This window comes from Gavialis gangeticus, unplaced genomic scaffold (assembly GCF_001723915.1).
Source record: "Gavialis gangeticus isolate Ggan-Ray unplaced genomic scaffold, GavGan_comp1, whole genome shotgun sequence".
Classification (NCBI taxonomy): domain Eukaryota; kingdom Metazoa; phylum Chordata; order Crocodylia; family Gavialidae; genus Gavialis; species Gavialis gangeticus.
Window position 1 is genome coordinate 44,972,193 of NW_017729033.1, and position 13,769 is coordinate 44,985,961.

The window sequence follows — 13,769 nt, forward strand, 5'->3', positions numbered from 1 at the left end:
GATAATAAACCATGTTGAAGCCTTGCCCTGAGAGCGTTTGCCTTTATATTTCTCAGGCATAGAGAATGACTTTAGGCTTTCAGCTAGCCGGCAGCTTAGCAGGCTGGATATTCTGGCTCACAGAAGTTACGGGGAGCCCTGACAGTGAAACACAGGCAGGACCTGCTTTTCAACCTGTTGAGCTGAGCTGAAGCTGCATAATTATGGTTAAAATGCATGATAAGATCAGATTATTGTTCCAAAGTTTCCTTTTGTTCGTTTCTTCTTATATCTTTCTACCTCAACACCTGGTTATTAATTTCTTACAGGCAAGCACCTGTTTTTAGATTTAAAACTTGATTAGAAAATGTTTAAAATTATAGTTATTTACATAGATTTGAACCTTTGCATGGTAGTCACAAAGAACTGGTGCATGGTAGTCACAAGGATACGTAGCTGGTGTATGTTAATGCAATCTAAGACATGCAGTTAGTCATGCAGCCTACATTAGGCCAGGGAAAAGGAGTTGAAACATTCCTATGTTACAGTATGGAGAGAAGAGAAACGAGACACCATGTATGGTAACCACGTTGGTAGAGAGCTATATGGTTTTAAGTAATTCTTAGACAATGGCTGTAGCATGTAGCGTACAACGGCTGGGGTGGGGTATATTCCAAGGTGTTGACAGCCTTCATAGCTCTACGGTGTGTATGTGGGTGGGGGGTAGGGTTGCCAACCCTCCCGGATTGGCTGGGAGTCTACCAGAATCTGCATCGATCTTCCAGTGACTATTGAAAGCAATCCAGGAGATTGATAATGTGAACGGGTTGAACAGTATAATTAATGACAGGAGGTGCATTGGTATATCAGTTCCATATTAGATCGGAACCAATATAAAGAAAATTGACAGTATCGGCAATCAACCTTTTTTGGCTGATGTGGCCAATAATGTCGCTGATAAATGCCCTGTGCATGCACGCAGCTGCAATGCAGCACACAGGTAGCCAGGAGCACAGCCCAGCAGTGTGGAAAGCAGTCGGGTCTGGTTGGTAGGTCTATTGTGAGGGAATGGCTGTGTGTGTGTGTGGGGGGGGTCCAGAAAGGGGGGCACTGGCATTGAGGCCCCAGCAGTGAGGGAGGGAGTGAGGCTGGGGCGCAGGATGGAGCCACAAGCAGCTCATCTGGGGGGCACTGGGAGGGGGGGCAGCTCCCACCACTGCACGCACCCTGGGAGGCTCTGGGGAGGAGGGGTGCCCCCAGATCTGCATACAGGGTGAGGGCAGGCTGCCACTGGGCTGCATGCAGGCTGGGGCCAGGCTTGGTGTTGTGGTGGAGCTGCCACACTCTCGCATGGGGCTTACAGACACACAGGACATGGGACAGAATCTTGCTTTCATAGCCATACCTCTGGCCCTCTTGTCTTGATGGTTGTAGGAAATGGTGCTGTCAAGTGGAAGGCAAATGAAACATGCCTAGTGAACGAAGCATCAATCTGCAAAGCACGTGAAGTTTCTGCAAGACAAGTTGTTGCTGGTGTCCTACTTCGAGGTGACCTTGAAGATTTGGTTCTGGTCAGGTTTTGCCTTCAGGTCACCCACGTACTTGACCAGTATGGTGTCCTTCAAAAACTTCTCCAGGCAGGGCTGATTCAGGGGGTGACAGCAATTTGGCTGGTGGTTGGGGTGGGAACAGCAAGACCCACAGATCCTGCTGTTCCTTGTACCATGACCAGCAGCAGCTGATGCGTTTCCCAAAGCATCACATGGCATCATGGGCTCAGCTTCACAGCAAGGCAGACTCCCTGCTATCTCACGTGATCTTTCCCCTCAGCAATCCACTCAGGAATGTGGCCAGGCTCTTGTTTAATGGTGGTCTGACGATCCTCCCCTTGGTGGTCATCTTCAGGGCACTGACAGCAATTCTGCTCACTATGCCATCGTGGCAGATTAAGGAGGTGAAAGGAATAGGTGACTACTGAGGTATCACAGAGGTCTCTCATGCAAGGTACTTTGGCATCCCTCTGCCAGTAGTGGATGTGCAGGATCTCTTTGCTGGCCTATTGTTATAATACACAGTTTTGATTTTATAGTACATCTTTTCGTTATCTTTTAAAACTAACTTATTGTCAAGGCTAAGTGTGAATTCACAGTATTTAACCATACAGGCAAGCCTCTTCCACAGAAGGGGGGGGATCTAAAATTTCTGAGCACATAACCAGACAAGTGTAAGTCTTACAACTGGCAAAGTCCCCTCTCCTAAGATCTGGCAAGACCTAGGCAAGGCAGGTAAAGCTGAGGCACCATAGATGAGGGAGGTGACCTTCAGAGCATCTCAGTCTGTTCTCAGTGGTCAAACAGCAGAAGGAAGAAAGGGGCTTGGGGATGAAGAGTACCGTTGAAGGTGTAAGAACGCTTTGGAAGTGCCTCTCAAAGGCACATCTGACCACATCCAGAGTCAGGGTGCATCACACATCTAAATTTGACTTCATTATCACTTTTCCTCTTTAAAAGCCCAGTGACAAAGCAAAAAAAAGATCCTATTTATTGCCATTTTCTTTAAACCACACACGGCATTTTTGTTTCAGAAATATGTGTATACTTAGTTGATATTATTTTATCAGAATTAAAGTTAAATAAAAGTTCAACAATTACAAAATATGCAGAAGACAAATAAAAAACAGCTACAGATGACAACCTTGTCCCAAAACTTTTGTTAGAACCAGATCAGCAATTCAGTAGTTTCTGCCATAAAACTTCATGCTGACAGGCCAAAGAGGTAAGGTAGCATTTGTACTTGGAATTGGGTTAGGCCACTGTGTGATGTGGCTTCAAGGGAAAAAATCTAGGCTAAATTTCTTTGCTAAGATTATTCTTCTCAAGAAATCACATCTAAACTAGAAAGGAGGTAGGGGGGAGATGAATTGTTGGTTTCTGAACTGAAGAAAGGCTCAAAACTGTAATGGCAGCTGTATATCTAGGGATTAGTATTTTATATGTATATAAATCAGCCTTCATAATTCAAAAGGGTTTCAGTGTTAGGGTTCAGATTTTGAGCCATTTTTCAGTTATAATAAAATGTACATCTACGAAGGGGAAAGAAACCCTGCTGAAACCAAGCTAACTCCCTGTCAACACTTGTTCTTAAAATACAGTTGTTAACCAAAGTATGGACAGGGACTTGAAGTTCTACCTTCAGTACATTAAACAAGGTTAGGACAAATAACAATATCTCGGGATAGGAGACATCAATCGGTGGACATCTAAATGCATTATCAAAGCTTGGTGATTCAGTATGCCTCAGGTACAATATAAATGATTAGGGAACATTTCCCTAAGGAAAGATGTGAGGCAGTATGGATAAGGTAAAAAGTCAGGAGAGCCTGTAGACATGTGGGGACATTGAAGCAGACTTGATTAATTTAGTCTACTGGATTGTGCTAATTATTGTGCTCCAGCAGACTCTGTGTTTCATGTATTCAGTGTCTCCATGTTTCAGAATGGCAGTGGGGGCACCTTACCCAGAGCTCGGTAGTTAAAGCCCCCTTGCTGCCATTTTGAAGCACGGAATGCTGAATACACAAGATGCTGTGGGTGCTTTAATCCATAGTTTCTCAACCCGTGGTATGCATACCCCTGGGGGTACATGAGAGACAGGCAGGGGGTATGTAGGCGCCAAAAACCCCCATAGCAAGGGGGCACCACCGCTCTCCTCGCTGGGTTTGCGCCCAGCCACTTGTCCCACCCCCCAACCAAAGCCTGCCACAGGCTGCTGCAAGAGGGGAAGGTGAGCCCACAGTCACCCACGCACTCTCCACCAACCCAGCTACAGGCAGGTAAGTTTCTTTCTTTATCCCACCTGGAGCTTGGGGGGAGGGAGGGAGGGTGCAGACCGAGACCTATACAGTGCAGGACAGAGTGTGGTAGGGGCAGGGTACTGTCCTGCTCCCTCCTGCACTGTGGGGATTACCCCATGTCCCGGCCTGCCCGGGGCCCAGTTCACTGCGCGCGGGAGAGAGCAGGCTGCCACTGCAGGCTGGGGCTAGTGGTGGCACCGAGCTCTTCCCAGCACTCGGGGCGGTTGCAGTGATGGGAGGAGGGCTGCTGTCATCCCAAAATTCACCGTAGCCCTCCCCAACCTGCCCCCCCAACACAGCCGCCAAACACCGGAAAAAGCCCAGTGCGGCTGCCGGCCCTTGCCTGTAGCCAGCCTGAGCTCTGGGCAGCTGCAGCAGGCAGGCTGCAAACAGCTGCATTGGCTCCGCAGCCCCAGCATCTGCTCCATACTGGCAACTGCACGCGCGCCTCAAAGCACAGAGCAGGGGAGGGTTGCACCACCTCAAACCCTATCCCCGCTCTCTGCTCTGAGGCACACATGCCATCGCCAGTATGGAGCAGATGCTGGGGCTGCAGAGCCCGGCGCAGCTGTTGCATCCTGCCTGCTGCAGCTGCCCAGAGCCCAGGCTGGCTACAGGCAAGGGCTGGCAGCAGCACCGGGCTTTTCCAGGCTGCACTGCCTCAGGGCCCCCCTCCACTGTCTGCTCTGGGGCATGATGCCAGAGCCTGGAGCAGCTCTTTGCAGCCTCCTGGCTGCAGCCATCCCAGGCTCTGGGTAGCTGCTGCCAGCCACAGAGCCTGGGCTGCTTGCGGCGGAGCTTGCAGCCTCCCAGCCACCTGCTGGGAACAGCCTGGGCTCCATGGCGGACAACAGCTGCCTCCTTGTCTGTGTCTCTCTCTTTTCCTCTTTCTCTCTCACCCTCTTTTCCTCTCTCTGTTGCCCCTTCCTCCTTTCAACACTATGGCAAAAAATTTGGCATGCTATGCATTGCGCAGCACTTTAAATTCCTCAGCAATAATTTGGCATGCTGTGCTTTGCATGGCACTGGGTTCAGCCCTCCTAGCTTTGGCCAACATCACCTCCAGCCCAGGTACATACTTGAGTTGTACACCCCTGGAGTAAAAGGTGGCAACCCTACCCACACCAGATCAGACATCTGTCATCTCATAGCCTTATATACACAGCCCTTCTTTCAACATATGGCACACATTAGTTTGCAAACATAAAATCCCCTGGAAAATGGAGTGTTGGGGTTGTTATTAAAATTTTCAGAAGTTAGGGGGTATTTGCTACTTAAAAAGTTATAAAATTATGCTTTAATTAAAGTGTCCCTGCCCTGGGAGCACATGTAAAGACACACCAGGAGACTAGTAACTGTGAAAATTGAAGAACCCATATCATTTTCTGGATATTAAATCTCAGTTTCCTGATTAAATTTTAGTTCAGACACATTAAGCCAGGACTCACTGAAGGAGCAATCAGAAAGACAAGATGTAACAGAGAGAGAACAGAATCATGGAAACCAAGGGACAATGAGATCTTTAGAAGACAAGCATGGTTGTCTGTTTAAGGCAACTGTCTTGGTTGATGAAAAGAAAGATGGATCAGTTCTGAGCTATGGATAAGAAGAGGTAAGAGTGTTTTGCAGTTTAGTTTAAGGTAGCAGTCAGATCGGAGAGGGTCTGGGATGGAACTGAAAGAGAACTCCAGGCAACATATTGTAAACACCACATTCACTGCACTCATCAAGAAAAGGGTGGTAAAGGCAGCAGTGGAAGAGGCAAGGTTTTTCAAAAGGAGGACAAGATTAAGACATGCTTGTTCTATGATCAGGACAAGCCAGAGGAGAGCAAGTGTAGATGAGGAGGATGAGAATAAGTACAAGGGAAATCAGGACACTGGCATGAAACAGAGCTTCTGGGACAAAAAAAATAGAGATGAAAAACTTCAGAAAAATGCTGTAAGATGAGAATGGGAAAGGGAACATTGTATTTTGTCAATTCTCTCTCAAAACCAGCATGATCTGATGCAGAGGGAGAACTTGATAAAGGAGGAGGGCAGGATTTGAGAAGAAAGGAGGGAAGAATCAGCACAGTGAAAAGCAGCTGAGACTTCAGGCACAGGACTCAATTATGATGAACTAGAGCTGTTTAGAAAGAAATATAGCAAACATGCAGCTGAATGCGTCAGATGAGTCATCAACGTGGAATCCAATGTCACTAAGGAAGGATAAGTGTGGGAGATTGTAAGAGGAGTGCAAGCAAGTTAGAAATCCAAGGCAAGAAGAATGACTGATGGAGCAGGGCTGTGTGGACAGTAGACCAAGGCAGAAAAGATGGGGAGAGAGGAGTTGGATGCAACACTGTTTAGAAGAGGAGAAAATAGGGGGAGAAAGCAGGAAGAGAAGACCAATGCAGTAGCGTAACTAGGGCAGGGCAACATGCCACCAGGGTGCAAAGGGGAAAAGGAATGGGAAAAAACAGCTTCTGCAGCAGCTGAACAATCATAGCACCAGCAGCAACTGGAAGACCGGAAATCACTGCTGCACTTATGGGTGAAAGCTACTCCAGGCAAACTGCTGCATTTGCTGGATCAAATTTTACCTGGGTCTGATCCAAGGCAGGCAGTGGAGGAGAGAGCCATACCATATTATATCACATTGACTGAAATGCCTTTGACAGTTTGATTAAAGAGTCTTCAAGACTAATACAAGACTGAAAATTATTGCATGGTGTTCCTGTGTGCAATAGAAAGCTAGCACATTCCACTGCAGAAGAAAGTGAAATCCTGAGGTGAAACAATTTAATTCTTACAAGTGTCTTGTTAAGGAGAGAAGTGCTCTGAGTGCAATTACTGTTAGAAGATAGCATCCTCATCTGCACTGCTATCTGCACTGCAACCTAAGTAATAGCAATTAAGGCACAGCAGAGGCACTGTGATTTACTTGTCATTTTGCCAGGACCATAAACAGTTACGCAATAAATGCCTATTAATTATTACTTGTTCTCGTGCTTTCTCCAGCTGCCGAACAAGGTCTTCACGCTCATGGGCTGCGAAATGGCGAGCTCCAACTTCTTCATCTCCAAGCCTCTGTTTTGCTATCGTCATTCTAAGGAGCTGCAAGAAAAGAGATGAACTGCGTAAGCAATGACACAGAACAAGAGCTTTAACAATATTAGCAGGCTATCCTGCATCATTAGAAGAACAATTCATAGTTAAAGAATCTGTCCACTTTCCCCACATCTCAAAATGAAGCATTTCACAGGAAATATTTACTATCAATAGGCGCAATCCCGTTCTCACAGAAGAAGCCAATGGCCAAATACTCATAAGCTCTGGTGATGGTTAGACTGGTCCTTAAAGCAGCAATTACAGGTTTTTTTATGCACGGGCAGATGCTTCAGTAAAGTATACAAATATGGGCTACATTATCCAGAAATGACTATTCTGAATGTTAAGCCTGTCACCAGAACTGACTCTTGAAAGAGAATTTTCAAACATACATCTCAAAGTTGCTTCCAGATGAAAATAAGTATCATTAAGATAATTTTAGATGAGGAAAATACAAGAGATAACAGTGATTGGAACATGGGGTTTGGTTTTGGAGTTGTATGTGTAATGCAGGGAGGTATATGCTAGCACAGAATTAACATTATACACTGTTTTTAGGTTTGTTCCTACATGAAAACAATTAGTATTCTGGACCACTCAACAGTGATAGGTTAAAAAAAGAAATGAGAAACCTTGAGGAAACAGGTCAAATTTTGGGGGGTAGAACCCTTTGTTAAGATCTTCACCAGGTTTAATGGCTAATGAAATAAGTTTGACTTGAATTAGTAATCATTCCTTCTTATTACTACTGTTGAATAGCAGCTACCATCAGTATTGGGTATTAAGAATTAAAACAGTGCAAGATAAGCAGCAGGCAGAGTGCATAGCTTAAATGAACACAACATTTACAATTGTTTGTACTTTGCACAGCTAGAAAAAGAATGCTACATCCCAGTGGCCCAATTTGTGAGATCTCCACAGAGGCCTAAGAAATCTGCAATAAGAACTCTCATGCCTTTCCCCACATTTTTCAGCTGCACAAAGGAATTAATGTGCATCATTATATTTCAGAGTTAGAAAAATCAATCTTCTGAAATAGAAAACTGTACATTAAATCTATCTTCTGTATTTATAGGATGCCAGTCACTGTAGTGCTGACGTGCCGATTACAGTTCCAGTGGTACAAGACAAGCTACCTTTTCTCCTATACTTGAGCCCCAGTTTGGCACACAATGGTGAGGGTGCTTACTACAGCCTGACTTAACAAGCTCCAAAAAGCAACTTGCAACTCCCTGGTGACGCTGTGGCCCACAGTTAGCTTTACTTTAGCAAGCTACTATTGCCCCTTTCCCCCTTCCTGCCAGGGAAAAGAGGGTAGAATGTAATGTAGGGCCAGGCAGATGGGGGCCACATGAGGAACAGGCTGCAGACCAAGGGCTGCTCACAATGTGGGCAGTGCTGCTTTCCCTTCTAGGCTCTCCCCTGCTGTGTAAGGCAGCCCAGCTCCCCAATGCCTCCTGGATACACGCACTGTGCAGGCAACCCAACTCCCCACTCCTCTCCTGGCCATGTGTGCAGCACAGGCAGCCCCCTCATTTTGCAGCATAGGTAGCCTCTTCTTCCCGCTGTACGTACAGCACTTCCCTACCCCACTATACATGCTGCACGGGTACCCACACCCCACTCACTCCACCCCCAAAAGCAAGGGAAGGAAGAAGCTGGAGGAGGGAAAGGGAATCCAAAGAACCCAGCTGCCATGGTAGGAACAATGGTGGGAAGGGGCAGTAGTGGCAGCCATGCCATGAGGCCACATACTAACACATGAGCCCAAAAGCCGCATATTAACTCTTCAGGGGCTGTGTGCATCCTGCAGGCCACCAGTTAGAGAGCACTGTTATGATGAGTGGCTCTGAACCTGTCATGGGAAACGAGCTAATTTTTCAATGGTGACATTTTTAAAATGAACATATTCTGGAATGGGGGCTTGACTATGGAATCATTTTATATATATAAAAAGGTGACACTAAGACACAGCACTACAGCATTTCCACTACAGACATCTCGCTTCAAGATTAGTAAGGAAAGCAGCACGTGGAACAAGGGTACTATTTTAAAGTCTCAGTCCTGCAGAGTAGATGAAAACAGAATTAGGAAACTACTCTCCACCAAGCCCCTCAATGCAAGCAGCAATAAATAGATTCCTCCGCAGTATATATGCATGAACCAAGAGAGGAATTTTATTAATGCAGTGGTGGCTCAAGTACCATCTAGATCTCCTTCTGTGTATGAAAGGAGCTGAAAGTGTAATATGCAATCTCAGCCAAAAATAGTACTGCAGGCACCAAAATCTGTTCCACTCAATTCAGAGCTCCTTATTTACCAATGCATATGGAAAGAGTGTCTCCAAAAAAGAATGTCCCCAAACTCCACCTTCAGAGAGTAAAATGGGGGGGGAAAAATACAAAAATGAAAACAAAAATCTACAAAATGGAAGATTCTATTTTACAGATGAGCAACCAACCAGAGGGCTGGTGAAGCTAGTCCTCTAATCTTGCACCTGAGTGCACCCTGCTGTAAAACCATCTGCTATAAAGATTCTTCCTTCTTAATGTTACAACGTTTTAATCTTTATGCCAGCGGGTGGAAGATTTGGTTCTGTATTTTAGTGTTTTATCATAAAGTGTATACACCTATCTTCTGGGTACTGTATTTTTATTCAGCTGTGTCATGCAGAAGAGAACCACTCAGCTTTAGAGAGTAGGCTAAGAATAGGTTAATACATATGAAACTCTCAAGACCCCATAAACATTTACAAAAGAGCAGATTTAAGCAAACTGTCCTTTAATGAGCTGCTGGTTCCCTGTCAGCTAAACATACATTAAAAAGGTTCTTAACAGAGTTCAGAGTGCAGGAACTCCCTAATTAGTAACACTATCCTACACTTGCATCTCTCAAACACCAAGATATCTAATTAATTGTTTAGCTAAAAGAATTATGTATAAATACAGAAATATACAGATACCCCAATCAGACCTTGCCCTAAGATGTTTTACGGAAAGATTCTGACTCCAAACCTCAAAACTAGATTAGAAACTAAACAAATGGAACGGAAAGAAACAAATAAATACAACCAGAAAGTTCTTTGTGATAGACAACAGTTACAGCAAAGTACCATAGCAGGGTTCTGCAGGAATCACAGCAGAGGTAAACCTTAAGAGAGGAGCTAGAACAGGGGCGGACAATTATTTCAGGCAAAGGGCTACTTACCAAGTTTTGGCAAGCCATTGAGGGCTGCATGGGTAGCCCCACCCCCGATCACCATTTTGGGACTGGAAGTCCTGCCCCTTAACCCCTGACCTTTGCCACCAGATGTCTCTCCCCTTGTCCCCTGGAATAACTCCTTTCGGCAAGGGATTTTGCCATATCTGAACCAGAAAAATACTATATTATATTCTAAAAATTAAACATGTACTACAACATTCATCAATTTCATTAAAAAAATATTTTTGCCTGATTTGCATGTGTTTGTGTAGTGTGCATAGAAGTGATAGTATAATAGCTTAACATATAGTTTTACTCTCATATATTGTGGGAGGGTGGGTACAGGTTTGTGGGTATGTGGGGTGTAAGGGAGGGTGTGGGGGATGGTATGTATCTGAGTGTGTGTGCGATTTGTGGGGGGGTGGATAAGTATGGGGGGTGTAGAAGGTGGGTATGGGTTTTGTGGGGGGCTGCGAGCGTGCTGGAGAAGGTTGTGGCTTGCGTGGAGGGGGAGGGTTTTCCTACTGTCTGCTCACCCCACCCCCCATAGCATGCAGAGCCCCCTGCCAGCGCTACTGCAAGCCCGGGTTCTCTGTTCCCGCCACACCTGCCCCCAGGACACCGGTGCGGGCCCCGTGCTTCTGCTTGCTGCCACTTGCCCCCCCCATCTGCCACTGCTGCCCTTCTGCTGCTTCCCCTTCCCCTCTGCCCCCCAGCCACTTTGGCACCATGTTTCAGCTGCTCGTGCGCTCCTGGCACTGCAGCTGGGAACCACGTGTTGCCAGCGGCTGGGTGGGGGGAAGTGGGGAAATGGCTGCGGCAAGCAGCGCAAACAGGCAAAAAGCAGGTATGCAGAGTACAGCAACAGCCGGGCAGGAGCACAAAGGCCATGCCAGTGTACTGGGGCCAGCACCAGTGGGGCCCAGACCAGGGCGGCAGGAGTGCGGGGTCCAGGCTGCACTGCTCAAGCAGAGAGATGAGGGAGCCAGCCCAGCTCCACAGAACCCCCGGCAGCCCGACCCCACGCTCCTCCTGCCCTGCTCTGGGCCCCGTGGGTGCTGGTCCTGGTGCACTGGTGTGGACCCCGCACTCCCACCCAGCTCTCGCTGGGCTCTATGCACCTGCTTGCTGCCCCTTCCCCCTGCCTGCCACTGCTATTTCCCTGCTTCCCCCACCCAGCACCACGTGGTTCCTGGTTGCAGCACTGAAACTGCAGGAGCTAGCCCAGCTGACCCCAAGGATTGGGGCCATCGCCGGTGGTCCTCCCCTGCCTCCCTTGACAGGCAGCCAGAGGCAGAAAAATATTAACTTTCTAATTTTTTTAGGGGCCCTGAGGGCCAGATAGAATGGCTTGACAGGCCAGATGTAGCCCACAGGCCGTATTTTGCCTGCCCCGGCCTAGAACTATCCTAAATTGCTATTTTAAGCCCCAAACTGCAAAGCCTTATGCATGTGATTACCTTTATGCAGTATAACATATTTGTCTGGCAGATACCTGAAACAAATTTATTAATTATCCTTGAAATTTTGGTCATCAGTGGTAAGTTACTAGATTTATTATATCCTACACTGAAAAACACCTCCACCCTTCACCCTCACCTTCGCATACATGCAGATTAATAGTTCCTGCTAAAGACACAATCTGTACAAAAGGACCATTGCCAGGTAGAGTATTGAGCACTATTACATTACTTTCGTAGAACATGCATATGCATTTTGATGGAAGTTCTTTGAATCTTCTTTTGGTTGATTTGAGATGGGAGAGATCAGTGGTATTTTTAGGTTTTATGAGCTTAAACTACTTGTAAGCAAGAGATGTCACTTTAAGTTGCTAGATCAAGAGCAGACATGCTGCTGTTACAAGACTTGCACTGTTTGTGCTTCTGCTCTGCCTCAGCAGTTCTCATCTGCGCGAAGACTGTAGCTGCAGTATGGAAGATGCTTCACTAGGTGGAATAATCATGAGCAAGATCTTTCCAAGACTTCAGGTCAATGCTGAAACATTTCAAGGACGGCTTGAGGGAGTCCTTGAAATGTTTCTTCTGGTCCCCCTAAGAGCACTTTCTCTCCTTCGGTTCACTGGGCATCTCTTGCTCAATGTGCCACAGACCGTTCAAAGCATATATTGCCTCATTAGCCACTCACAGAAACCAACTAGTGATGTCATGGTCATCTTCAAATTTGAAGGACGAACAACAATCACTTGTAAGAGTCCAGACCTCGCAACAATTAGGTCAAAACAGGTTGACTGAAGCTTGCAGGACCCAGCCCTAAAGAGGACACCAGAACAACATCTACATGACTATACAAACCTTCCAAATACCTACTCTGGCCTTTTTTGTATTTGTGTTTTAAATGAAAACTTCCCAATTTGCTAATGTTAAGTGCTGCTCAATCAGTAAAAACTCTGGTACAGATAGGTGGCTGACGGCATTTTGCCAGCATCCTCTAATTCTGATGAAGAAAAAAAAATCTAGATAAAACAATGATAAAAATGTGGGTCCATGTGCTGTACCAGGGTTCACAAGGTAGGTACCAGTAGATAACTGGTGACCTAAGCTGGGAATGTGGCAGCCTAGGCTTGAACTGTGCACAGTTTTGAACTGTGATAAGTAGATGAGCTACACACAATGAGCAGGCTGTTTGAATAGAGGAAACCTAATAAATTCAAGCTCACATATTACTTCAATACTGGGCCTGTGAGTTGGATTCTTCTGACCCGCTCGATTTTCACATGAGCACAACTTGCAAGTTCTATACAGTAAGTAGAAGTCACAGTTTATTTATCCATGGTCACCTGGCTGAATTATGGAGACGTTAATGGCAGAAGGCAATCATAAAAGCTGCTATTTTAGTTCCCAATTCTCAGAAGATATATGAATGGGATTAATTTTATGCATTCTTGAATATGTAAGTGATTTCAGCCTAGTGGCAGCAAATTATCAGTAATAGCAGAGTTGTTCTTTTCCATACAACATGCATCTTCCTCACCCTTAGCAATGCATGAAATTGTTTCTCTTTCAGTTACTTGCGTGAGTTTGGAATGAGATAGCCTGAGTCTTCTGTTCTAGAAGCATGTGGTTTCTCCAACCCATTCCATGTCTTTCTTCAAATGGAACGGTATGATCTCATTGGGCCCCCTGCAGGTTTAAGTATTTATTTTCCAAGTATTACTGCCTCCATTCTAGGTAGAAAAAGGGTCTAAAAATTAACTACCCTGTAAACATGGAGTAGTTTTCATGCGTCAGAGTTGATAAGAGATAGCGATCAATCATAAACATAAAGTGTCTGAGAAGTCTGCTGCTGGAGTGCTGCAGTGTAAATGTAGCTGTATTCCTGTAATGGCAGCAAATCCTTCAAGAGACTACCTGAAAGCATTTTACTATTTATGCCATTGGTGTTACAGCTGAGTAAAAGGAAAAATTAGTCCAGTTAAAAAATATTCAATACAAGTAATATGACATTACTTTAGTGATTATGTTCTTAACACTGACCATCCAGGATTCCAATAGCAAACACAAGGTCATCAGTTAAAATCACTTTCCTAGCCCAAGTGACTGTATTTAACTGGCAGTAAACACTGAAGCAATTTCTAAAACAGTCACACCATTAAAGCATTTCCATCAATAGAGCAAATGTGTGAT

At 45.6% G+C, this 13,769-nt stretch overlaps 1 protein-coding gene across 1 annotated transcript in view; it reads right to left on the reverse strand.

The window, feature by feature from the left end:
• The window catches only part of CCDC149 (coiled-coil domain containing 149), a 131,395-nt gene that overhangs the window by 66,221 nt on the left and 51,405 nt on the right, over positions 1–13,769 (reverse strand). Inside the window, exon 5 of the mRNA XM_019526261.1 lies at positions 6,814–6,930. Coding sequence (XP_019381806.1) covers positions 6,814–6,930 — 117 coding nt within the window. The remainder of the gene's footprint in view (positions 1–6,813; positions 6,931–13,769) is intronic.